Source organism: Colletotrichum paranaense, assembly GCF_030867605.1.
Source record: "Colletotrichum paranaense strain IMI 384185 chromosome Unknown Scaffold_10.1, whole genome shotgun sequence".
Taxonomy (NCBI): Eukaryota; Fungi; Ascomycota; class Sordariomycetes; order Glomerellales; family Glomerellaceae; genus Colletotrichum; species Colletotrichum paranaense.
The window spans coordinates 1,485,641-1,511,190 of record NW_026848968.1 but is presented as its reverse complement, the minus strand read 5'-3'; the positions used below and the strand labels follow the sequence as shown (position 1 = coordinate 1,511,190).

At 53.7% G+C, this 25,550-nt stretch overlaps 10 protein-coding genes across 10 annotated transcripts; 4 read left to right on the top strand and 6 right to left on the bottom strand.

Moving 5' to 3' along the window:
* Nucleotides 1–748: 748 nt before the first annotated feature.
* Nucleotides 749–3,348, bottom strand: CPAR01_12202 (F-box domain-containing protein; the record flags this gene model as incomplete). Its single annotated transcript, XM_060496460.1, has 4 exons — nt 749–1,524; nt 1,583–1,647; nt 1,732–2,465; nt 2,605–3,348. 4 exons carry the CDS (start codon nt 3,346–3,348, stop codon nt 749–751), a joined length of 2,319 nt encoding a protein of 772 aa, XP_060345245.1.
* A 673-nt stretch (nt 3,349–4,021) lies between these two features.
* On the bottom strand, nt 4,022–5,359 carry CPAR01_12201 (uncharacterized protein; the record flags this gene model as incomplete). Its single annotated transcript, XM_060496459.1, has 2 exons — nt 4,022–4,680; nt 5,356–5,359. 2 exons carry the CDS (start codon nt 5,357–5,359, stop codon nt 4,022–4,024), a joined length of 663 nt encoding a protein of 220 aa, XP_060345244.1.
* Nucleotides 5,360–7,056: 1,697 nt separating this feature from the next.
* On the bottom strand, nt 7,057–7,239 carry CPAR01_12200 (uncharacterized protein; the record flags this gene model as incomplete). Its single annotated transcript, XM_060496458.1, has 1 exon — nt 7,057–7,239. One exon carries the CDS (start codon nt 7,237–7,239, stop codon nt 7,057–7,059), a length of 183 nt encoding a protein of 60 aa, XP_060345243.1.
* A 2,069-nt stretch (nt 7,240–9,308) lies between these two features.
* CPAR01_12199 (chalcone-flavanone isomerase) lies at nt 9,309–10,523 on the top strand (the record flags this gene model as incomplete). Its single annotated transcript, XM_060496457.1, has 1 exon — nt 9,309–10,523. One exon carries the CDS (start codon nt 9,309–9,311, stop codon nt 10,521–10,523), a length of 1,215 nt encoding a protein of 404 aa, XP_060345242.1.
* A 361-nt stretch (nt 10,524–10,884) lies between these two features.
* CPAR01_12198 (glutaredoxin) lies at nt 10,885–11,321 on the bottom strand (the record flags this gene model as incomplete). The annotated part of the gene is made up of 2 exons (XM_060496456.1): nt 10,885–11,054; nt 11,117–11,321. The coding sequence occupies 2 exons, from the start codon at nt 11,319–11,321 to the stop codon at nt 10,885–10,887; spliced, it is 375 nt and encodes a 124-aa protein (XP_060345241.1).
* Nucleotides 11,322–11,938: 617 nt separating this feature from the next.
* CPAR01_12197 (BAG domain-containing protein) lies at nt 11,939–14,895 on the top strand (the record flags this gene model as incomplete). The annotated part of the gene is made up of 4 exons (XM_060496455.1): nt 11,939–11,979; nt 12,303–12,369; nt 12,875–13,756; nt 13,801–14,895. 4 exons carry the CDS (start codon nt 11,939–11,941, stop codon nt 14,893–14,895), a joined length of 2,085 nt encoding a protein of 694 aa, XP_060345240.1.
* A 1,200-nt stretch (nt 14,896–16,095) lies between these two features.
* On the top strand, nt 16,096–17,291 carry CPAR01_12196 (ribosomal protein L13; the record flags this gene model as incomplete). The annotated part of the gene is made up of 5 exons (XM_060496454.1): nt 16,096–16,116; nt 16,404–16,539; nt 16,684–16,737; nt 16,841–17,099; nt 17,153–17,291. The coding sequence occupies 5 exons, from the start codon at nt 16,096–16,098 to the stop codon at nt 17,289–17,291; spliced, it is 609 nt and encodes a 202-aa protein (XP_060345239.1).
* A 1,985-nt stretch (nt 17,292–19,276) lies between these two features.
* Nucleotides 19,277–19,622, top strand: CPAR01_12195 (uncharacterized protein; the record flags this gene model as incomplete). The annotated part of the gene is made up of 2 exons (XM_060496453.1): nt 19,277–19,347; nt 19,451–19,622. 2 exons carry the CDS (start codon nt 19,277–19,279, stop codon nt 19,620–19,622), a joined length of 243 nt encoding a protein of 80 aa, XP_060345238.1.
* A 334-nt stretch (nt 19,623–19,956) lies between these two features.
* Nucleotides 19,957–23,678, bottom strand: CPAR01_12194 (uncharacterized protein; the record flags this gene model as incomplete). Its single annotated transcript, XM_060496452.1, has 3 exons — nt 19,957–22,946; nt 23,245–23,459; nt 23,533–23,678. The coding sequence occupies 3 exons, from the start codon at nt 23,676–23,678 to the stop codon at nt 19,957–19,959; spliced, it is 3,351 nt and encodes a 1,116-aa protein (XP_060345237.1).
* A 705-nt stretch (nt 23,679–24,383) lies between these two features.
* Nucleotides 24,384–25,406, bottom strand: CPAR01_12193 (uncharacterized protein; the record flags this gene model as incomplete). Its single annotated transcript, XM_060496451.1, has 1 exon — nt 24,384–25,406. One exon carries the CDS (start codon nt 25,404–25,406, stop codon nt 24,384–24,386), a length of 1,023 nt encoding a protein of 340 aa, XP_060345236.1.
* Between the last annotated feature and the right edge of the window lie 144 nt (nt 25,407–25,550).

The following is a 25,550-nucleotide window of genomic DNA, read 5'->3' as shown; positions in this document are numbered from 1 at the left end:
AATGCGATTACCATGGCACACGGGGCCTCAGGAGTCAAATGGTTCACATCGTCATAGCGGATAGCTAGCATAGCATAGCGAGGAGACAGCGGTTCTATCAAATCAGATATTCTGGGATTCTTCCAGGGATGGACAACTTTTTCAATGCCATTCGCACCTGCGATTCGTTTAGTATGGGCGGGAACGTCAAGTTTATATGAAAAGAGAGAAAGAAATTGCGTACAGGTCGAGCAAATACTTCAATTCCATGTCAATGCTTTGCTAATTTGATATCGCGGCCTCGAGGCCGAACTAACCTTGCCCCCCCTACAGTATGCCGTGTTGCTCCTAATCTCAGAGAGGACAGAGTGAAATGAAACATCCATAGTCTATCACCGACTAATAACAGGTCGATGAGAATGGCCTCTAAACGGCCAACGTGTGTTGATCTCAAGCCTAGCTAGGACTGCCAAAAGGGCCACAACCAAGCACAGCCATCCGCGAGATAGAATACTCTTGTGCTTGTCGCACGCATCCTTTAGACCGTTGCCAAACAATGCCAAAAGGCTACATGGACCCCCCCAAAAAAAGTCCAACCAAGCGTTAAAAAGGGTAACCGATACCTTGCCTGTTCCAAATCCTCTGTGTACCGGTGTTTCCCCGCGCGCTCCTGGGTATATTGTCGTTGCGTATCTCATGCCAGCGTATCATAGTCTCCAACCGCTTCCCCCAAAGGATATACGAGCCTGCTTCAACGCCCTCTCGCTTATCAATGCTGCTGTTGTCCGTTTGGTGTGGTAGGCTCAATCATATCCGGGTCCAGAGGTCCCAGCATAGACGCCTCCATGGAGATAACACTCGCCGGCCGACTGCGATGCGACACGGGGCTCAACATTGACGCTTCCATTGATGCCGTGCTGGCACCAAGTGGTGCGGGTCTCCGATTCGTGTATGCGGGGAAGCCAAGGTTGGTGCCTTGCGGCGAGAGTGCGTTTGCAGTCGATGTGCTGGGTCCGGCACTCGTCGGGGAGTAGTGGCTCGAGATGACCAAAGGCGGCGGGTGATTTGTCGGGCCCCCGGCCGTCGGTGAACGAGTTGACTGCGGAAAGCTGGGGCTGGTAGGGCTGAACAACAAGGGAGCCTGTCCAAGTGGTTGGGCGAACATGGGCACAGCGCCGGCCGGAGGCACATGGTTCGGCGGGGGCGGAGGCACACCGTTTTGGGCATTGCCGTTCACAAGGTTTTGTGCCAACAAGGGCTGACCATCCACTGCCATTTCACTGCCGTCAAGACCTTCAAACTCGTCGTCCTCCGGCACCTCCGCTTCGTCAACTTCAACATCCCCGTTGGTCTGTCCAGCGTGTGCGGCCGTTGCGCGGGGATCGGCGGCTCGACGTGCAGGGAAGCTCGAGAGCCCTGGGAAGCGAGGACCAGGAGAGTCGCGAAGACCCTCGTATTCGGGAGAGGTGTTGAGATAGTCGCGGAGCTTCGTGACGCCGACGCCAGAGAAAACACAAAAGACGCCTCGCTGATGATCCGTGAATTCTGTGCACGTCTTGTTAGTTTATCTGTACACCAACAACGAGGAACGGATATGGCTTACCAGGCGGAGGAGGTCGGCAGAACTCGGCGAATTCTTCTCTGAGGAAAGCGGTGACCCCTGTCAAACTGAGATGGGTCAGGCGTGGGCAGTAGTTGAGCAATTTGATGATGCTCTACGATAATGTTAGTGTGCGGAATCGGCAACTTTACGTGGGGCGACAACATGCCTTGAGTGTAAGGTTGGTGCAGTAGCTGAGATGGACTCTTTCGAGGCTGGACGAATAGTATTCATCAATGTTGCCATGCGCATCGCGGCGTGCCCGGGGGCGATGGTTGGCGCGAGCGAGCGCGAACACGGACTCGTCGGTGATACTACTGCACTTGACGAGACCGATTCTCTTGAGCTTAGGAAGTTGTGCCAGTTTGGTGACGGAGTCGTCGGTGAGGTTAATGCAGCATCCCAGATCAATGTACCGTATACGATTGCATTGCTGCACGAGGCGTTTGACGGCCTCGTCGGTGATATGGCCACAGTGACCAAGGTGCAAATAATGCAAGTTCTTGCCGAGTTTTGAGATGGCATTCACGGCAACGTCGGTGATGTTACGGCACTTGGCCAGCACCAGATTGCGGAGGCGTGGTGCAGCATCAATAATCTTCTGCACCGACTGATCCGTCAGCCTGGCGCAAGATGTCAAGTCGAGAATGCGCAGGTGATCGTAGGTCTTGGCCAGGGGCAGAGTCAAGAAGGCGCTGTCGTCGATGAGCTCACAGCCTGCCAGCCGAAGCTCGCGGAGGGACTGGCCCTTTGAGATGAGGGCAGTGATGGGCTCATTGCCGATCTGAGCACACTGGTGCAAGTCGATTTCGAGGATATTCGGGCAGTTCTCGGCAAATGCAAGGATGGCATTGTCTTGCAGTTGAGCACAATCGTTGAGTTTGAGCTGTTGGAGAAGAGAGTCATGTCAGCGAATGTCCAAAACACAATGCGGGGCGCGAAAGCCAAGCGCGAAGCGCATACAGGCCAGGCCTGCAGGGAGAAAAAATAGGCAAAGGAGCAAGGGAAGCAAAGAGCAAACATACCCTCTTGATGAACCGGCAGTTCTCAGCAAGCTGTATCATGCTGTCGTTGGTGATCAAGCGGCAGCCAGAAATGTTGAGACCCTGTAACCTCTTGCAGTGCTCGGCGATAGTTTGGATAGAGACGTCTGTGATGTGCTCGTCGCCTGAGATGTCAAGGGCAAGCAACGAGGAGCTGTTTTCCACCAACTTGGTCAAGCCCTGGTCGGTGAGGTTGCGGCAGTTGGTCAGAGTGAGTCGCTCGACACGAGTGCACACGGACAGAGGCATGACACTGCCATCGCTGATCTTATCTGCGAGACCACCGGCAGCAAGGTTGAGACGCTTGATGAAGTCGCGGTATGCGAAGAAGGGCGTCTCTAGTTGCAGAGTAAGGCAAATGGACGAATGATTCTTCCAGTTTGTGCAGGCGGGGCGATGCCACAGCAAGTCGACAGAGTTCTTAGCCCATCGCTTGCATGTCAGCATGCAGTTGAAGAGGTCGTTTGAGTTGTTGAGCTTGGCGAAGATGGAGATGAGGATCTCGCTAGGGAGCCGGTTGACAGCGGGTTGGCACGGATCATCGCTAACCTGCATGTCCTCGATGTTGGGGACGCCGAGTGATGATTGGGAATCGTTGCCGGCGATGAAGAAGTCTGACTCCTCATTGTCGGCAGGGAGTGGCGAGTTTGTGGACGACGAGGATCGCGAGTCCGGAGTGGCTGACTGTGTAGCCATGATCTCTATTGAGGGGGCAGCGGGCCTCATGATGGGCGGCTGCGATGTGCGAGCAAGGGAGCAAACGGTCGGCGGATCGTGGATTCGCGTGAATTCGGTCAGAGGAGAGGGAAAGGGGGTTCGGATCCCCGGTTGGAGAAAGTTCGTGGACTATGGCAAGCGATCTCGAGTCGCTAGTCGTAAATCGTAGGCGCCGTTGGTGTTTTTGTCGTCGTGATGTAGTTTGTAGGGTTGTCGGGTTTCGTCAGGTTGGCAGAATGAATGGCGGGGATTTGTCACCAGAGCGAGGGTTGGAAAGGCGAACTAGTTCCCACGAGGCCGATGGAACACTGGAATACTGACACTGACGCCTGACCCACGGAAGGTGGAAATGGAGAGGCTCCGACAGTGGAGGGGGGAGCCGGGACAAGGAGGCAGGCTGACGCTAAGTCTGTTGTGAGTCCGGTACCTCTCTGGTGTGTGTACTTTGTAGTTGTGTGTGTGTCGACTACTGCCTCAGCACATAAACGGGGATGGCAGTACGGAACACAGGCTGTACAGGAGCAAGTACCCGTGCTGGTGCGTTTTGTGGTGCAGGGCGAGGGCGCGGAAGGTATTTTGTGCGACGGAACGGAGTGCCAAGGCAACGGAGAGAAAGAGAAAAGAGTATTCGTAGCAGACAAGACTGCTAGGGAGAGACGAGGGTTATTGTCGGAGACGGCGGCTAGAGGAATAGAATTGTATTCTCGATTGGGATAAGTTGGTCTGAAGTCGTGTCGTCGATGGGAGTAGACTGGAGAGGGAGACAAAGATCAGGTCGAGAGTTCGCGTCGCGAGACAAGAGACTGAAAGGTAACCACGGGGCACAGGGTCGTTGGGTGGCAGTAGGTGGTGCGTGGGCTGCGGTTGCGTTTGCGGTGAATCGTGATTCAGGTTTTGCAGCACCGTCTCTCTCCCTGTTTCTGTTGCAGTGAAGCGAAGCAAAGCAAGCAGGAGGGCCTGAAGTGATGCCGTGCGGTGCGGTGCGGTGCTGTGCTGTGCTGTGCCTAAGCAGTGGGCAGTTCGTGGTGGCAGCGACAGTGACCGACAGGGCGGGTGACAATGACGACGGGGCGAGTGAGGCTAGAGCACCCTGAGCGGCCGTGGTCGCAGGCTCCCAGCTTGCGGATGGGCGGGCGTTCGCGTGTGAAGTGGACTCTGTGTGTCTTGTACGGATACCTAGGCTGTAGCTCAGCGAAATGTTAGCAGTGACTTTGGAGCTGTGGAGAAAGGGAGCGGAGGGATGTGACACCCTTGGGCCAAGGGCCTTGGGCTCTCGGAGGGCTGGCTGGGCTGGGCGGCGGCTGGGCTGGAAGTGGAAACCAGGGGACGGAGGGCTGGGACCTAGGATGTGTGTAGGTACCTTGCTTTTGGGTGGTGCGGGAGGCAGGTCTCTGGTGCTCGACGTGTGTCGCCTGCTGCGTGGAGCTGTTGATGGCGGAGGAAGATGCGGCGGTGATGGGAGGTGGAAGGGGGAGGCTGAAGGCTGGCAGTAGACCGGGAACCTGCGATGCAATGCGATGCGGTGCGATGCGCGGCAACTGGTCGAGCACGAAGTTGACGATGGCTGCTGCTGCTGCTGTTGCTGCGAATACTACCTACTGTATAGGTAGGCTCTGGGGCAGGCGGTGCTTGTTAGGCTTCGTTTTGTGGCACTTGCAAGGGCCGAATCTAGACTTCTAGGAGACTGGAGCATCCGTAGGATAGAATCCAAAGGATGTCGGATCGAGCCGGTCAAGTTCTCTGGGGCGTGGGCGTGGGCGTGGGCGTGGGCGTCATGAGGTAAGGCTGGCGGGAAACCCAACGTTGACGCGTGACCTGCTCCTGTGCCTTGCAGTTGTCGTTCTCCTCTCTTTCCGGTATTTCTGACCTTTCCCGCTTTGCACCCTTTATTCACTTTCTGCTGATGTTGATTTGATTGCAGAGTCCGAGCAGAAAAGGATGCTTGACTTGTTGAAGCAGGAAGAAACAGCAGCAATGCGAAGAGTCACAGTCAAACTTGGGGATGTATCGATGTACTCATGTATCGATGTACCAACCAAATGGAGGAAGTTGTGTTCCGCAAGTTGGGAAGGACCAGACGGGACCAGGACAAGGGACCGGGGGGAGGAATAACAGAGGGGTCGTCAAAGTACTTGTCCACACAGTCACAGTGCCTCGCTACTTCAGTACGTCTTCCTTTCTCATTGAAGGCGACACCATCTCTCATTGGCCGACGGCACAAAAGGGCCTGAGGTTGCGGGATAGGTAGGTGATGATTCTGGAGTTACTTAATTGTGTAGGTACTTCATAAAATAAAATAAAAAGCACATGGTTGCTTTGTAGACTATGGAACACAGCTTCTGTGTTTACTGAACTTCTGGCTCATCAATATACAAACTCGAAACCAGACCACGGGAGACGAGACGATATCCCCGACGTGGAGCGTGGGGCGCTATCAATGGAACATGCCGCTTTCCCAAGGAGCCATGCGTTAATGCGGCTTGTAATGGAAAAGGTTACCTCTAGCCCTCGAAGTACCTCACTTTCCAAGGTACCTTATACTGCCTATCAAGAGACATACAGCATTGTGTCACGAAGTCATAACCAACCAAATATGTTGCAGAACGTGCCTGGCGGAAAGAGCATCCCTATGCAAACCGAATGTCGTACAGCGCGTTCATGTACTCCGTACAAAAACCCTCTACTGTGTATGGCAGGCGAAGCGGTACTCGAGTCTCGCCTACCTTACACTTTACCCAACCTGCGGCATAACTCAATCTGGCAAAGTCCCTTCTTAAAAAAAAAAAAAAAAAAAAAAAAAAAAAGAAAAAAAAAAAGGTACATTCCACTTGCTACGGAAATCACTCGATGAATTGCATTACCGCATTTCGCGCCAACTCCACCAAAATAAGCCCATGGCATTTACATACAATTGCACGAATGGTCCGGGCCAGGGAGACTGAAGCCGTCGCTTGTTCCTGACGCTACGTCAAGGACGGAATGGTCTACAGCCTCTGGCACGTCTTGTCAGTCCCTCTCATTAACAGAGTTTTGGCTGAGTGTACGTAAGGTACTTTGCAGTGCTACCTTGAATCGCGGCATTCTTTCTCGACAGTCGACTAATTTCTCTTTCCTCTATCTTCAGCTCCCTCTGGCCCAGGTCGTGAGTATAGAATGATGTGCCAAGTCCTGACTAAATCTTCCCAGGCGTATGATGATGAAGATGATCATCTCCGAGAGGGAAACGCTTCCACACACATTGGTCAATATTCAGAATACGGCAATACCATCAATGCAACACCGGCCCTCTGGAGCCCACCAGGAACCATGACATCTTGAGCTTGTCGGCCTGCCTGCATGCTTACATCCAACCTAATCTCGTTACCCTGACGTCGGGGACCATCTAGCAACTGACAGCATCCCCCAAAGGCTACCTATCTATCGAGTCTCTGCCGCTCCTCGCCCTTCGCCTCTCGGAGACCAAATCTTCAGCAAATACCCGTGGCGCCATCTTCATCCACGCTCAGACTTGAGCTCGAGCTTCGTCTTCAGGGCACCCAATCTCCATTGCTGCATCTCGGGGCACAGACGCGGGCCCCCATACATTGTGCTCTCAATGACAGTCTCAAGACATTTCCTCCCACCCTCCCTGCCTTATGAGACGGGATGTCAGGGCCTCGGATGCTCGACTGTAATGCGGTCCGCTCTTCCAGACAGCCTAGACAGCTTATCCCTAGCCTAGCTTGTTGTTGCCGTTTCGTGAGGATGCTCTTTTTGAGTTTCCATCTCGGCTTCTTCCTCGATGCTCCTCGAGTCCTCACACTTCAGCACAAGGATGTTGAACATGTTAGGACCAATGTCGTTGGTCTGCTCTGCACCTGATACCGTTTCACTCCCGACCACTCCGGTCTTTAAGGACATTCTCCCACCTGGGTCATCCCTGCCTTGATACCTACAATCCGTAGGGCAATTAGTATCTTGCGGCGACTGCTTCAAAGCATGACGGCTGCAAGACCACTCGTTCAATCACATTGATCTGACGGCATGTCCCGCATGTCACTTGCAAGCATTGTAAAGGGAGACGTCGGACGTCGGGAATCGGTGATTACGATCGCCGAGTTCGCGTCTTCGGTGTGTAGGCCGCGTCGTCTAGTTTCCTCGTCCGTGGTGTCGAGCCTTGGATACGGGAAGATTGGGTGAATGCCAAGCCGGCTTAGACGGGCTTCCACGGCTTTTGGCTTTTCGAATTCAGCTTCGGCGCTCACATACGAGAAGTAGTGAGAGCTCGCAATCGTCGATACTAGGCGCTGCCATTCTCCCATCATCAGACTGGAGGGCAGGTAGTTGGGTACTCGGTCAACGAGGCTCCCGGGCACCCGAGTTCACAGACCTGGAGACATCCTCGAGGTATGGTGGGGTAGGCCGATTGAGTTGGGAATAAGGAATGCTCCCGCAGTGGACAAGAATAGCAACCCCCTCGCGTACCAAAGACAACGTGTGTAGGGTCTGCGGGAGAGGATAAGACGTCGGGGACGACCAGCCTGGCTGGGTCTCACCTCATTCGTCATTCAGACGGGCATCAACAAAGCCCTGCATTAGGTGAGGTTGGATTGGCTTCACCTGGTTGGCGGTGTTGGGTGAGCCTACTCGGAAGGAATATCAGATTGCGACGTCCTCACCATCACAACGGCGCAGTCGCAGCACTCCCGTGGTCTAGCCATCTGCGAGGTTTACTTGCAAGACAGACGCACACTTCCAGTGACAGCCCACACAGCCAGGCCAACGTGTGGGAGTGAGCGGTGGCTTCGCGGTCCAGCGTGATACCGTCACGATCCTGGACGCCATCACGCGTGGGCGCTTAGACGGCCACAGACGAGCGACCACTCAGCTTCGCCCATTTCACATTTTCGGATCACAGACGTGCAACCCTGTTGTGATGTAATGGTGGTCTCTGAGCGCGAGAACCCTGGAAGTCTTAGCATCAAGTCACCGAGTGATTGCAGGATCGGCTGTCATGACTATCGAGAGACTAGATCCTCCTCCTTTGACTTTTACGCATCCTGACCATTCTCGTGGAACAGATGGGCAAATGCATGTGCCGTGTCAGATCGCATCCAACAACCTAGTTCCAACACAACATCCATCATCTCCATTCAGGACATTTCCATGATCTTGTACGCGGATAAAATAGAAAACTCAGAGTCTTCAAATGGCCCAGTCCAGCCCTTGAGACACAGTAAATCAACTTTTACCTTGCATATGTCGCAGATATTAGTAGATGCACCTGAAGCTCTCCCCTCCTTGTGTCCAGGGACTGCGATCTGAGGCGGAGAAGCGGAGGTGGAGGCGGAGTCGGAGGACATCCGCACAGACCACAGCCAAAAGTGAGGGAGCCGCAGTACGTAGCTTTCCTTACCTAAGCAAGACGGAGGACACCGGCACGTGACAGCTTCCCGTAGGACGTCATCCGGAGGGGCCGATTATGCGCCGGCCACTCAGGTGCCTCGCTCGCTGACGTGCTCCAATTTCTCAGGGCATCGGGGGCATTGGATCCAATGGGGATAGCTCCAATTGCCATGCGGTTGACATTGACAATTCCCGACCACAAGCCTCAGGTCACGATCAGACTCTCTCCATTGCCTTCGTAGCTCGCCAGTCTGTGCAAACGAATAGGCCAAATTACACTTGCCCGCATGACCAGGCCATGAATCGTTCTGCCCGACCGGCACCGAAGTCGAATTAGCAAGCCCGAGTCTACAGTTCAAGGTACTGCATCATTGACGGTTGTCCCCGCCCGACCATCCCGCACCATCTGAAGAATCTCGAATCTCCATCAGCCCACTTCCCTTTGTCGACTATTGTTCCTCCACACGGTCCATAGTACCGAGTGAACTCTACCATTTCAACCACAGGCGCAGTGTCGCTCGCCGCCTACACGACTCACACACATACTCGCATACCTAATACTCAGATTCACGCCCTCTACCACAATGTTCCGCCCACGCACTCTCCGGGCCCTGCCCAGGGGTCTGCCGCACCCGCAGCCACCCGTCCGAACTAGTCGCCGCACCCTCTTCTCTCGCCAGCGCAGCTCGCCCTCCCGCCCCGTCGAGCGCTTCAACCTCGGCCAGCTGAGCGAAGCCCGCTCCAGCTACGACCGAGACCGCACATACTTCCTCGCCGCCGGTGCCCTCGCCGGCATCGTCTCGTTTGCGTACACGGCCAACAAGCTCCGCAAGGCCCTCGCCGCCGAGAAGAAACGCAACGCCGCGGAGGACACCGGTAGCAGCGACAATGGCAGCGGCAGCAACACGAGCGAGCGCGCCAGCTTCCAACTCGATTCCTCTGTGCCGGCAGAGACCTTCACCACCGAGGCCGGCACCAAGCGCAAGGTCGTCATCCACGACGAAGACGGCAGAGAGCTCGTGCCGACGGGCAACAAGACGGTGCCCAACTTCCCGCGGACCATTGACCTCTCCCTAAGCAAAACCCACCGCGACCCGGAAGCGCCCATCGCCGCGACGGTGCAGGACACGGACGGCGTAGAATACACCCTCGTCGGCCTCGGCATCCGCACCGTCAGCTTCCTCAGCATCCAGGTATACATGGTCGGCTACTACGTCGCCACCCAGGACGTCGCGAAGCTGCAACACTACCTCACCAAAAAGATTAACCCCATCGCGACGACGCTCGTCCCCTCAGAGCGCGACAGCCTCAAGCAGAAGCTGTTCGACCCCGTCGAGGGCGAGGAGACGTGGACGGCGCTGTTGCAGGAGGTCGGCACCCGCAGCGCATTCCGCATCGTCCCCGTGCGCGATACCGATTTCCCTCACCTCCGTGATGGGTTCGTGCGAGCCATCACGGCGCGGTCGTCTGCGGACAAGGAGGCATATGGAGATGAAGCGTTTGGCGAAGCGATGAAGGAGTTTAAGAGGCTGTTTAACCGTGGCAAGGTGCAGAAGAACAAGGAGCTGTTGCTCTGCCGTGATGAGAAGGGCCAGCTTGAGGTCGTTTTTGATGATGGGCGGAGCATGGGCAGGCAGAGCGTCGGCAGGGTGCAGGATGAGCGCGTGTCGAGGCTGCTATGGCTCAACTGGCTTGCGGGCAGCAAGGTTGCTTCGCCGCCGGCGAGGGAGAGCATTATCGATGGCGTCATGGAGTTTGTCGAGAGACCTGTCGGTACTGTTGCCGCGCAGGTTGTGTAAAAAATGGGAATGAAGAGAAATTTGTAGAATTAGTTGAAAATAGTCACGGCTCAAAATGTACAACAAACTAGACGAGGTCCTCGCTAAAAGCAAGGCCAATGTCATTTCTTGGAAACTTGTATTTTGAGAGTCTAAGCACCCATCTTTGTGCCTTTAAGCCCATGGTATATCATCGTCCACCATTCTCACTCCCACCGGGTTGAACGATTCTGCAGCAACAGCTACAACTTGGACGGCCTTGAAGTCGAGCCGTCAGCGTGTTCTGTGCTGTATGCATTCTCCAACCAGTTTCTAATCAAACACACAATGTCTGCCCCCTCTTTCTGTCTTTCTCTCTGAACCGAGGACGAAAGTGGGTGCCTTACGCCTTGAGAGCGCCGGCCTCCTTGAGAAGGTTCTCGAGCTTGCCGCCCTTGAGCAGGCCCTGCAGGTCCGAGTTGCCGCCAATGTGCTTCTGGGCGATGAAGCTGTTGGGGACGGTGCGCTGGCCGGTGATCTCGTGGAGGGCGTCCTGGATGGCGCTGCCGTCGTCTGTATTGGTGTCAGTAAGTTGTCTGGGTGCTAGTGTTGGTAGGTGAATGGGAAAGACTAACCAATCTGGTCGAGCTCGAGGACGGTGTAGTCGGCGTTGATCTCGTCGAGGACGGACTTTGTGGCGCGGCAGTAGGGGCAGTAGGACTTTGAAAAGACGACGACCTTGTTGTCGTCGATGAGGGACTGAACCTTTTGCTTGGTGGCGGCCATGTTTGCTGGTGATGTCGAGGATGAGGAGAAGAGACGTCTGAATAGTGATGCCATTTCGGAGGGAGAAGAGTCGTGGAAGGAGGGGCAGGGGCGATGATATAATAAAAGTGCAGCAGGCGACGGGGAGGGACAGAAGGTGGGGGGTTATTTGTCAGGCAAAGTGTCGCAATGCAGCAGGTAGGGGCGGGGTGCTGGGTGCTTGTGCTGGTGCTGTGCTGGAGCTGGATGCGGTTCAGTCTAGTTGCGACGGGGACGGGACTTGCAGCGAAGGGAAAGGCAATTCGGGGCCGAAGGCGGCGGGAGTGGATGATGCAATCGGGACTCTGATTACCTAAGAGGTAGACTGTGAGGTTCCAGACTGTGACACAGCTGGCAGCAAAAGCCGAGTTTTCTAGAAGGTGGAGGTCACAGAGTTTAGTGTAACCGTACAACCGTGGTGTGGCTTCCAAATTTCGATACCTTTGGGAGCAAAGACCCGATTTATAAGACACCGGCTCTCCCGAAGCTCACCTGCCTCGGCGTGTGTTACACCTTCTACGTACCCGTAGGTGTACTGAGGTTTGTCAGCTTTGTTCGGGCTCTTGAGAGCCACCCGTCGACAGCGAGATTCTACACCGGAGATGATTTGATGACCTCGGCGAAGAAGAGAGATGCGAAGAGGCTAATTCAAAATGGGCAATGAGCTCACCTCAGCACCGGAGAGCAAATGGAGGTATCAGAGACAGGCTTGTGCCTCGAGTACCTAGGGTCTGTCGTAAGATGAGGTAAGCATTAAGATAACCGCCCTGGGATGAGGATAAGATAAAGATAAGAGGACCCTGGATTTCGGTGCATCTCGTGTTTCTGTCAATACCTAGGTACCTTAGGTAGGTACTCTACGTAAGGTACCTTCACGAACACCACCATCTTTCTGTGGTTAAATGAAAACATGAGTGCACCCAAGATTCCACATGGGAGGCTGAGGGAATGAGGCTATCATACCCAAGTTGGGGGATCGATCTATCCGCATCACCCACAACTATTACCCGCGTCTAGCGCCTGGCCGCATCCTCGGGCATCCTTACAGCGCAGCACACGTCTCGAGGTTCATGATGACTGCCCGGTACGGAGTACACGGCAGGTAAATGGGTCAACGTTGTGGACGGGGCATGGCTGCTGGGTTGGGTTTGAAAGTCAGACGGGATTATTCCCGGGTCCCTGCAAGTATCGGCTGCTCGCCGAATCGCAGCCAATTGCTGATTCCGCCTGCCCCAGTTGTCGTTGTGCAGAGAATCCTCGAGGACTGGTGAGAGTTACCTAAGTATTTGCAAACACCAAGCCATTCCCAAGCAGGCTTCGTGTCCTCTTTGCCGCAGTTTTGCCTAGACAAGAAACTATTTGAAACCTTTATCAACTGGTCCTTCTCAACCTGATATCCAAACCATTACCAGTCAGCGAGTCCCTGATAACCAAAGTAACAAAAGGTACGTCTATCTATGTATCGTGACAGCTCAAAGCGCAGAAAGGACCCGTGGCACCGTCTCTCGGCCCGGCCAATGACACCGGGTCCTTCCTCGGCGCGCATCCCCGTCATTCGCTGCCTTTGCGACCTGCCAGGTTTTTTCTAGAACCTCCCCTCCACATCCACTTCCACGCTTCACCATCGCGCAACCTTACGCAACACCATCACTTCCGACCACTCACCTCTCGCCGTCGTCCCCAACTTTCTGCCGTCATCCTCTCCGAGTCCCGTAGGGCCACCTTTGACACACAACCACTCCTCAAGCAGGCCACACTCGCTCACTCGCTCGCTCACCCAGAACCGGACGCTTCGTCGCATCCCTGCCCGCCGCCCTCATCATCGCCTCTTCGCCCATCCACCACCCACCAGAACCCCAAAAGCTGACAGCGCATTGCCTTCTTTCCAGTCCTGCTTCTACAGCCTCACCAAAGCCAACGAGCCACCACCTGGATCCTTGACCCAGGCTGGTGATCGTCCACGCCAGTTGGAGCCGGATCGAAACTCTCGACGACCCAAGCAGCCAAGCACCCGAATCGAACAGAATAGAACAGCTCGTCTTCTTTTATCTTTATTTTATTTCCCTTTACCCCACTGCTTCTGCAGCCTTCTTCTCTCTTGGTGCTGCTGCATTGTGTCGACTCCTTTCCCTTCCAAGGACCTTACCAGAGCCTGCGCCGTACTTGCGCCGTACTGTACGACCTGCCTTGCTGCAGAACGGCCTGATCTTCGAACCCCGCGAGTCGGAAAATTCCAGACGAGGGCATCCCCACGGCACCCGACGCCCACGATCAACATTTCACTCCCATCCGCCACGATACCAATCACTGCTGTCGCCTTCGACCTTGCCTCACTTCACCTCTTCTCTCCTCCACCCCCTCCCCCTCCTTCTCATCCACTTTTTTCTCTCTCCCGGTTCAGCGTCCTTAGCTTTAAGGACCGCCTACTCCCGCCAAGGTGGCTTCCAGTCAGCCTCTTCTGGCATCTTCTGGTGCACTCCAAAACATCACCGCCTTGTTACCCACCACCCTCCAGGTCTATCTCGACAAGTCCATCGCCAGCCTAGCCAAAGCTATCGCCAACTACTCCGGATACATCTCCGACACCACCGGCATCGATCCGAACCTCATCCTCTACTCCACCATTGGCTGCATCCTTCTCGCAGTCCCCTTCACCATGTCTCGATACGGCTGGTCGACAAATCGGGAACAAATATCCCCTTACGGCTCCACCCTCAGCGGTGTTCCCGACGTTACGGACGAAGACTTTAGCTACATCACTACAGAGGACCTGCAGTCAACCTCTCTTGGTAGCTCTGTCCCGACGAGATCTTACGCCCACAACCCCCGATCCCGAGGCAGCGTCCCCGACGACGACATTCTCCTCATCAAGAACAAGGGCATCACCTACCCCGCCCACTTCCCCGCGTATGCCATTGGCGACGGCAAGCTGCGCGTCCGCGATGTTCGGGACCGAGTAAGCGTCCTGCTGGAGCTGTCCGAGAGACGTGGACGCCGCGTCAAGCTTCTCTACAAGGGCCGCCAGCTCAAGGAGCCCGCTGCGCCCGTCCGGGATTACGGTGTCAAGAACAACAGCGAAGTCATGGTGGTGCTGCCCGAGGGCGAGGTGGACGCTGAGAGCAGCGACGACTCGGACGAGGAAATGGTAGTTGTAGGTGGCGATGGCGGCAGCGCTGTGGGCAGCAACGGCGGCACCGATGACGGCAAGAAGCGCCGTGGCAAGAAGAAGGGTCGCAAGTCCAAGAAGCGAAGCAGCAACACCAGCCCGCGGGATAGCGCATCAAATCTCGGCGTCCCGGGTCAGGAGAGACAAAGCTCGCCCTCCCCCAGCAAAGCCCACGGGCCTCACGCCAAGCTCGATGCCATTGCAGCAAAATTCGAGGCGGATCTTCGCCAGCCTTGTGAGGACTACATCGCCTCGCCCCCGACAGACCCCAAGAAGAGAGAGGAGGAGCATCGCAAGCTGTCTGAGACGACGATGCAACATGTGCTTCTGAAGCTTGATGAGGTCGAGACGGAAGGCGACCAGGACGCCAGAATGAAGAGAAAAGCCTTGGTCCAAACCGTTCAGGATGTCCTGAAGCGCCTTGACGCGAGGCTCAAGGCATAAAAGAAGCGAATTGGGGCGTCATTTGGGGGGTGCCTGCTGTTTCTGCAATACGTTTGTTTACTAATAACGGCCTACTTCCGTTGAATTCTTCTAGATGAGCATTTGTGGAGGGTTTCTATTCAGTCAAGCTGCATGTTTTATCAAAGCGAGATTTGCATCTAGAGGCATGCCGCGTAAAATGGCGGATGCGATGGGCGTTAGGGACAGCTTAAGATGGGATGCTGTACAACGATGGCCATTGCTTGAGCCGAAGATGATGCTAGGCAATGGGGAGCAGAGACGACGAGCAGAGGCAGAGACAGACAGAGAGGCGCATAGCACGCCGTAGACAGGAACTGCAAAAACAACCCAAGTATACTGGGATCTTCACTCCATCCATTGCGCACATGATGCATACGAGCACAGCCTTCCAAGTCCTGGACCTGGAACTGGATCTTGGAATAGCCGCATTCTGTCATTGAAGCAGGGCTGCAGCGTGACGTTGTCGACGAGGTCCAGTCGTGGGGATATCCCGGTCTCCCGTTTGAACAATTGTGCCATGCTTGACGTCGTTGGCTTAGTCAACGGGTGTCCTTATCTCATGTGACAGAGAGGCCGTTATCGATTAATCCGGTATCGGGTGTCATTTCCTACTCGGCCTGGGGACAGAGAGAGGCCCGGTGAATGGAAGCGGCAGTGACAGACGTGGGCAAGGTGAGTCGTCGATTGGGGTCTGGCCGCCAGCGGATGCCCCGCCACATACCTTACACCGAGTTGAGACCGCACTGAAAAGCCAAGGTGAGTCAGCAGAAACCTAACGCTGTGGGCACTGGAAGCGCTGAGAGGATACGCGCCTTCTGGTAGGTCTTTGCAGCCCTAAGCTGCCTCAGGCCCCACTTCCAACCCTCGCTTGTGATGGAGACTGCCTTGCCACAAAGGGCTAGCGTCATTCATTTTCCTGGCGTGCCATTGGGGGGTTTTGTGTGTGCGTGTGTAAATTTCTCATTGACCTGTCTGTCCCCTTCCCAGTTGTGTGCCCGCCCCGATTTCAAGATTGTCGCGACGGCTTCTTCCAAAACTCACCCTCCGACAATACTAACCCAACGGCAGCAGACCAAATCTCTACAGAGGCACCCATTCCGCCCAGAGATTTGAATCCCCCTTTTCCTTCTTTTTTTCAGCAGAACACCGCGAACCGGTGTTTTTAAAGGAACAGGAACGATGTCTTCTTTCGAGCCGGTGGTGAGTCTTTGCCGAATTATCTTTTGGGGTTCCCATTTCGAGATATATGGGAGCCGCGGAATATCGACGATGAGGAATTTCGGGATACTTGTAGGAGCGAGGAACACCATGCGATGGAACAATGGCACTTGACTGCAGCCCGTCTTCACGTCAACGCTGCTTCCGCTATTTCAGCTCGCCGCCGCTGTTGTCGCCGGCGCTTCAACAGTTAATCCCGAACCTTCTCATCGGCCGACCGCGAATACATTGTTGGAGATGCAGATCGCTGACTCCAGCCCTCTCTACAGGTCGTCATCGACGGCAAGGGCCATCTCCTTGGTCGTCTTGCCTCCATCGTCGCCAAGCAGCTTCTCAACGGCCAGAAGATCGTCGTTGTCCGCACCGAGGCCCTCAACATCTCTGGCGAGTTCTTCCGTGCCAAGCGTATGTCGACTCTCTCTCAACCCTACCCCCACCGGTCGCAACACCCAGTCTGTCAAAAGAGGAGGAAACACCACTGGGAACATGCAAAGACTTGCGGTGCCGACAACCCGAACCGATCGAACATATACTGATGAATGGCTATAGTCAAGTACCACGCCTACCTGCGCAAGATGACCCGTTACAACCCGACTCGCGGTGGTAAGCCAACACACATACACACATATACATCCGGGCTCTGCTCTGTCTCCTAGCTGAGATACTCAACTCGAGGACATTCAAATGTCTGACTTGACCGCTATAGGTCCCTTCCACTTCCGCGCCCCGTCGCGTATCTTCTACAAGACCGTCCGTGGCATGATCCCCCACAAGACTGCTCGCGGTGCTGCCGCTCTTGAGCGCCTCAAGGTCTTCGAGGGTGTTCCCCCTCCCTACGACAAGCAGAAGAAGATGGTCGTCCCCCAGGCCCTCCGTGTCCTGAGACTGCAGCCCGGCCGCAAGTTCTGCACCGTTGGCCGTCTCTCCCACGAGGTCGGCTGGAAGTACCAGGACGTCGTTGCCAGGTATGTTCCTGCGAGAATACCTCGTTGGTCCCTCCATACTGACAAACCCCCAGACTCGAGGAGCGCCGCAAGGCCAAGGGTGCTGCCTACTACGAGCGCAAGAAGGTCGCTCAGCGCCAGCTCACCGACGCGAAGAAGAACGCCAAGGTCGACCAGAAGACGGCGCAGGCCCTCGAGGCCTTCGGCTACTAAACGTGGTCGACAAATCCCTTTTCGACGTCGATTCTTTTCGGACCTGGCCCTATCTTGAGGGAAATGGAGGAGGAGAGGAGGAAAGGCTTTATCCCCGTTGAGCCGCCACCATACCCACCACCAACACCCACACGATAGTCCGACCAAAAATGAAAAGACTCGGAGGGTGATTTCTCGCGCATTTCTGTCCTCTTCCTCGGGTTTCCTCATTAGATTGGCGTGGGCGGTTCACAAGGGAAATTCTTCATTTTGCTGATGGCACAAATGGGCTGGTCATTGGAAGGGGGGAATTCAAAAATAAGAGATGATTTTGGGGGGCCCAAACGAGAGAGAAGAGAGTTTTTATGGAGTGAGTCCGAAAAGGCTTCGCTTTGCAAAATCATCATCATCCTGTTCAATACCCCCCCGCGCCGCCGTTCTCGGTGTTTTCGGTAAATTCGGTTCAACCACCAAAAGCACACAAATACGCACCAACCAAAAACCCCCTTTTCTCGCAATAAGTCACAACACAAACACTCAATCAAGATGATTCATGTCCAAGGGCATTTTTTATGGTGTACTGTGTCTTTTTAATGGTGGTTGCCGTAAAAAGATTTCGGGTTTTTGGCTTTTTGAATTATATGGGAATTGATATCACACACTTCAACAACATTCATCCTATCGATCGATGGCCTCCCCAGTCTCATCCTTCTTTTTTTTCAAATCCCCCACCACCCCCTTCTCCAGGGTTTCCCCCTTAGACGAACAACCCGTAGTCCCAGATGAGGCGATATTCGAAGAAGAGCAGACGGAAATCGAACGAACAAAAAAGAACTATGAAGAAGAAAAGTATACCACGGCATTTTGGGAGGGGAACCTTGGCGAGGCGTCTTGTGCTTAGAGAAGTAATTGCATTACAATCATGAAGACTTCATGTGAAATGATGATATCAAGTGACGATCTAAGTATGCTGATCAAGTGAATACTACGATCTTCCTTGCTCAAAGGTCGCGAGAAAGTGAAATGATCGATGACGGAACATCGAGGAAAGCAACCTTCCGTCGCACTCAAAAGAGGGTTCCACGCGCGAATCTTAAGCACTCTCATCTCAGGAGTGCAGATTGAATATTGGCGAACCCGCGACGGCACTTAGTAAACGTGACATGTTCGCGACAAGACGCGTTAGTGTGCCCTATCTTATCCCAAGTCCTAAGAGACCCGCCGCCAATTCACGGCACAATCTTATCGTCCGAGGGTCCAGCTCGGTGTGCCCCAAAACTCACATGGCGAGGCTCCTGTGAAAATCGAGGCGGAGTAGCTGTTTGCCCGAGTGACAGGCTCTTCTCGTAGACGTGGGTTCCGGCTGCAGCTGCAAGTCATGAGCCGTTCGCTGATTGACGGCCCTTGAACCCTTCAGGTGAGGTCATCGAGCGGCGCCGAGGTCAACGCGCAGGCCAGAAAGGAGGACGGCCCTCTTTCGGGTGAAGCCTCTCCTTACGCAGCGCCACCAGGAGCGCGCGCTACATGAGTGCCCCCCAGACATCTCACATCCACAATGGGCGATTGGTTTAGTGGTATAATGACCGCTTAGCATGCGGTAGGTCCTGGGTTCGATTCCCAGATCGTCCAATCTTTTGGCCTTCCCGGCGGTTATGTCATTTTTTGACAATTGTCCTGTAATGCAATTGTAATCTGAAATTTTCCTAAGTGAGAATCGAAGTTTGTTGTATCTTATTGCGTGTATTTGTCCGCTTTTTGTTCACTTGCTCTGAAGGAAGCAGGTGTCGTTTGTGCTTGCCAATGCGAGGCTGAGTGGGCTGGGTGCATGTTTGTGGTCCGTGCTTCGACTTCATGTCAACATCAAGACGCGCCTTGAGTTGCTCAATAAGTGCCGTTTCTTCATCATACCGCAGGAATTTGATCGTTAATTAAAAGATAACGGGTCTTCAGGCCGAGGGCTTCTCAAAGAGACACAGGAGATGGTGTACAGAGACATACAGCCCAAGATGACACAAAAGACTGAAAATTCCTTGTTTTCTCATTTGAAACCAACAGATCAAGGTTATAAAAAGGACGAGTAAGTCACCATGATGAGTTTGACCTTGGTATTCATCGTAGAACTGTTTCTTGACGCGTTTCAAATATAATGAGGGACTTTGTTAATGTTTTCTCGCATGCAGAGAGTTCGAGGAGGCCTCGGCGGTGGTCGCGAAACACGTCAGGCTCCTGCGGGAGTACAACCAGATCAAGGATGTGGGGCAGCAGCTGATGGGCATGGTTGCCGAGAAGAGGGGCGTCACTGTGGGAAGTCTGTATGAGACTCGGGAATTTGGAGTTGGATCGAAGGATTGAGATGGGGATGGTCTATGAGGGGTGTCCCCGTTGAGTGGTCGTCCTGCCGAACCGGGTGGAGGAAATTTGCGGCCGACTGTGGCTGCTGCTGCATGCAGCATGAAACAGGTACGGCTTATGGGAACTAGATTGTTTTCGAAACAAAGAAGATGAACTCTGCGTCTGATATGATACTGTCAAGGTCTACCGTGACGTGAGTGTTAACGCGCAGTGCGACATAATCCTAATATCATCGCTGATTCCGGAGAATTTTGAGCCCAGAGAAGATATTTGTGACTAATGACGTAGAATTGAATTGAGAACAAAATCATGAGAGGAGAGACGACAAGGAAACCTAATGAAATGAAGGTGTCTCCGATGGGAAACGAATATACTTCTCCAGCCAGTCGTCGCTATTACCCTCCCGACATTGATCATCGTGTAAACTGCAAATATCAGCCCTGCACAACGCTCCATTAACGTCTGAGTAGCCAGTGCCTGGAATGCCTTGCAAGTCCAGCGTTCCTCCGCCGGAGAGCATTTCTGTGTTATCAGCCTTGCTGTCTTGGATCGACTTTTCAATCTCTGACGGCAAGGTCAGGTCATCGGGCTTCGCTGGTTCCCACCCAGTTCCGCTTGCCGGCGTCATGATCAAATCGGCTTCCACGTCATAAAATCGAGGACTGTATTGATATCCATCAATCTCTGAAGAATCGCGAGCAATTCTGACAAGTCCTTCAAAAAAATGGTCGCGGTGGTTGTACGCCTCGTCAAACAGCTCCTGATCAGCTCTATCCCATCGTCGGAAGTTACGCAACAACCTTTCAACGGCGGGGCGCCCTCGTCTCCGCGCCAATACGACAGCCCTGACGTACTGCAGACGACCATTTCCTTCAGTTGAGACACCGGAGTCAAGGAGAAGCTGTACGATGTCCAGCCTACCATACTCTGACGCTCCTTCTAGCGCAGTTCGTGTGTATATTGTTCCACCTGGGATGTTTGGATCTGCATCTAAGTCCAGCAATCTTTTCACAGCGCCAAAGAAACCCCTCATAGCTGCCTCTGTCAACGGTGGATAACAGTGAAAGTCCCGATGGTACTCATTGACATCGGCACCCATGGCTACAAGAGCCTCCAGGAGGTTGATATTGCCGGTAGTGGCAGCAGCTCTGAGGGGTGTTCCATAAAATCTGTCGCTCTCGGGCCAGTGCACGGTGCTGATTCCAATTCCAGATGCAAAGTACCAGTCTATGACCGCGGTAGACTTCGCAAGAATAGCTCTTGTTAGAAGAACCCTGTCCAGCATGGCTCCACTTCCTTGTAGGAGAGGGAGAATCGCCAAGGCGTGTGAATTCTCAGACACAACAGAGCAATCTGTATTGAAACGATGACCATGACGCAATAACATTGTGACGCACTGGGGTGATGATAAGAGAGCATAAAAAGTTGCCGGCTGCTTCTCTAGGTAATGCCGTTCTGTGTCGTCAATCGCTTCAAGGTATTGCTCCTCATATCGCTGCACAGGCTTTGAGATCTCATAGGGTTTGTAATGAAGTGCAAAGATGATGGAGTCACATCTTAGAGACGCGTAAGTCAAATGATGAGGGCATAATCCTGTCTCCAGAATTTGATCAGCCACATCATCAATCCCAAGTCTCATTGCAAGGCACATCGCTGTCCCCAGCCAATGTTCTTCGCTAGCCGAGATGTGGGCGATTTTGCTCAGCTCTAAGAGTTTGTGAAGAAGGGTCCTGTTGAATGTATATAATGCCATATACACAGCTGCATAGACTGTCCTCGTTGAAAACTTGTTTGTGTCTAGTGAAGCTGTTATTTCTAGAGCCAAACGAGAGTTCCGGACCAGTATCGCAGCTTCAAGAGGGGACAGCTCATCGGAAAGGCTTGGTGCATTATATGAAAGCCCACGGGCAAGTATTTGCCGTGTTGCGGAGACCAGGCGGGTTCGGATCGAAATTACTAGCTCTTCTCCGAGCAACTTTGCTCCGCGAGAGAGCAGGAACAAGGCATTTTCTTCACTGCCGCAAGACAATGCTGCTTGCAGTGCAGTCCTACCCAATTGGCCCACAAGCAGCACTTGGGAATAGCCACGCGATATTGTGACATGACGCCTTCGGTAACAGCGAGGGCCTCCAGCGTAATCTCCTGCAAAAGGTTGGCAGAAGTTGACATCGGCACCGTGGTCTAGCAAGAGTTTGATGAGTCTTGAATCGGCACTTGCCGCGGCGCATTGAAGTGGCGTAGTGAAAACGGAAGAACCGAATTTGGTGACAGGGTTTGGTAAAGCCCCAAGCTCCAAAAGATGTTCGCACAATGAATAGTTGTTCCTGGAAGCTGCGACCCCTAGGACCGACTCTCCCATGAAGTTCATGTAGTTGAGACAGCCACGGTGCTTCGTAGCCCATTCAAAGACGAACTCACTGCTAGTTTTGACAGCAGTGATGAGAAGTTGAGCAAATGAGGTAGCACTCTTGAATTTCGACTCAAAGAATTCCAGGACAAGCTCTGTAGCAGAAGAGTGAGCTCTTGACCCAAGTTCGTTCAGAAGGACGCGGGACGCGATCTCGTCATCTTCCTGGTATCGGTAGAAAGACAGTACCCATCTCGTCATGGTACCGAGTGGGGATTCACGAACGACTCGGGCTGGGCGGAGCGTTCCCATCCAAACAATCCGAAGCATTTCAAGGTCGACTGAATGGCTGCGCGCGCCGAATTTCGTCAGGAGCTCGACCATGGCGATATTGAGCGTATAGACAGCCCAATGGATTGCTCTTAGACAACAATCGTGAGCCCTCATGGATGTAGGTATAGGTAGGGCGTACAGAGGAAGGTTGACATCTGTCCCGGCCAAGGCCAGGGACTCGATGGTAGCAAGGTCTGAAGCTAAAACCGCTTTTTCGAAGATCTGACATAACAAAGCCTGGAGGCTGATTGGAAGACTATTGGATTGGCGTGATACGAATAGTCTCCAGGTAGGGATATTTCGGAATATTGTCAAAATTGCTTCATTGATCATGTCTCGGTCGTAAAGTCCTTCGTCTAAGTAGTTGCAGAAACCGTTGGATAGAAGAAAGAACATGGCTTCTAAGGCGTCGGGGCTTGCGCACTCGGAAGGCGAGCTTTGAATGAGACTAGTTGCTCTGAACGCATGATTGTCTGTCGTTCTCTCAGGCATCAGAAGGTAAAGGGTATGAAAGGTTTGCTGAAGGGTTGGTGTGTTATCCAGCAGTTGTGTCCTCCGCGAGGTAATGCGACCCAGTTCTCTGCCTACAAGAATTGTGGCAGATGGGAATTCGGTGGTTTGCATGGGAATATTGATAGTCAAAGCTGCTTATACATAGGTCAGAAATTGAGGGAGGAAGTGGCTCGAGTTGTAAGGTGAACGTACAGCTCAACAGTTGTTGGCACTGCAGCCAAGGAAGATTCTTGATGGGACAAGAGTGTCGAGTTTCTTGAGTAGGCGATGGAGTTCGAATGATCAGTGGTAAGTCACTAGGAAACGATGGCATGGTCAAAGCTGGCAAAGAAACGGTGAGAATGAGTCTTTACAAATAGGAGGAGCATAGGAAACGATTCTCGTCCTGCTTGATCCATCTCTGAGACCCCAGAAGGCGAAAGTGCTTACATGGGTTGAGCCTCTCAACAAGTGATGTATGGCAGTGCCGAGCTCTTGCTTTCTCCACTGCCGCAGGTCTGAGGGGAATTCCAGAGAGATAAAGACTGGTCTTTTTGCCTCGGCTCAGTCGCTCGCGGATCCGAAAATCGACGCACTTCCATTGCAGGGCGCTCATGTTCTTGACCATACCCCACTGCTTGAGTTTCCATTCCAATTGAGCTTTGCTGTGGGAACCTTAGTGCCCCAATTCTTGACCGTCTTCTGTATACTAGGAGATTCCTCAGTGGAACAACTTACCTTGCGTGAAGATTGTGCAATGTTTCGAGTGCTGTCAATACGAAGCTCAGCGCCATATCTTCTTGTAGATACAGTCGTCGAATGGAGGGCTTCACCCGTTCCCACTTTGCCTCGCTGATCACGGCCTGCCGTTGCGGACGAGACATTTTCAACATAAATAAAAAACACAGTATGTAAGGCTTTTGGTGGAATAGATATGACAAGTTTCTTCCTTTGATCTCAGTCTGTAGCAAAGAGACAGTTCAGATATCGCGAACTGAAAAGTCAAACTCTTATATCCAGCGAAAGGAGCTGGTGAGAACTCAGGTTTGCACGATTAAGTGCAAGAAGCAATATGCAGATTATACGCGACTGTTGATTGGGCCGTTCCGAAATCCGATCCAGCTTCACCCCGCCGCCTGCGGCGTCAAGCAGATGTTGGTTCTGAGCAGCTCGGCTGTGATTGGGCACTGCCAAAATCTGGTTCAGTGTAGACCCTGGGCCAACCTGGTCTCGGCGAGTAGAAAATGCAGGATGAATGCACTTTGATGCTCGCTGGCGCATTTCCTAGAGCCTGCCGAAACAAGTCATCATGTCCAATACCTATATTCATAGTGTGGACATCCCTCATTGGGGGTTGCCTATCTCTGACTGAACCTCTGTCACTAGTGTCGCTCATCGCAGATTCAGACATTACGGACCACCCTTGTCTGTCGCGATGCTTGGACGAGGCGGCTGGAACGTCTCTTGTAGTATCAACGACCAGGTACGCAAGGCAGTGAAGTGTGTGTGTAGGCATTACAATATTATGTCGTATTTCTCAAGCGTAACCTTCGCCGAGCCCTGTCTAAGGCACCCCTTTCACTGACTATCTATTTGGACAACCAGGCAATAAGCGCGTCATGGAACTCCTCCGGTTGAGAAATCTGAGGCGCGTGGCCAAGCGTGGGGAAGGTGTGAAGGGTCGCGTTGGGGATCTGGGCTGCCACAGCAGGACCGAGGGCAGCAAAGTTACCAAGCTTAACGGCGACATCAGGAGGAGACCACTGCTTTCCGATGGCGGTGTTGTCCTTCTCGCCGATCATGAGCAGAGTGCGGGGCTTGACGAGAGAGAACTCGTAGCTGACGGGCTGCGTGAGGACGAGGTCGACGATCTGGGCCTGGTTGAGCGCGTAGGTGTCGGCCTTGGAACCCTTATAGATATTGACCAGCATGTTGACCCAGGTGTCGTACTCGTCCTTCCACTCTCCGACGTAATAGGTCGCCTGCTCGTATCCCTTGATAGAAGCGTAGGAGCTGGCGCGCTCCGTCACATAGTTGTCATCGATGGGCAGGTAGGGGACGCCGAGTGCCTTGTAGTCTTCGAGGCCGACGGGGTTGACAAGAACCATCTCGTCGACCTCATCGGGGAACATCAGACCGTAACGGGTGGTGAGCATACCGCCGAGGGAGTGGCCCATGACGGTAGCGCTCTCGATGCCAAGGGTCTTCAAGAGGCCATTGGTGCTGGTCGCGAACTGCTGCAGAGAGAACTGGTAGCGCTCAGGCTTGGACGACTTGCAGAAGCCGATCTGGTCCGGGGCAATGACGCGGTAGCCGGACTGAGCGAGGACGCGGATGGTGGTCTCCCACGTCGGGCCGCAAAAGTTCTTGCCGTGGAAGAGGACGGCAGTCTTTCCATTGGGAGCACACTTTGGCTTGATGTCCATGAAAGCCATCTCCAGCTCCTGCAGCTGGGAGGTGAACTTGTACAACTTGACGGGCCATGGGTAGGTGAAGTTGGAGCCGTTGAGGTCTTCGGGGAAGGAGTCGGAGTTGTCGTCAATTGTGCCCTGGGCGGACACGAGAGCGACGCCCGCCGCGGCGAGGGCGGTGATGACGGAGAAGACCTTCATTCTGACGAACCTAGGTAGGGTTAGCTACGTGGATACTGGGTGAAGTGCCGCATGAGAACTCTCATCGTGCCATTGACAATGCGGATAGCCGACGGAGGTGTGTAACAGCCAGGTTACCACTGCGACAACCAGACAATCAAATAA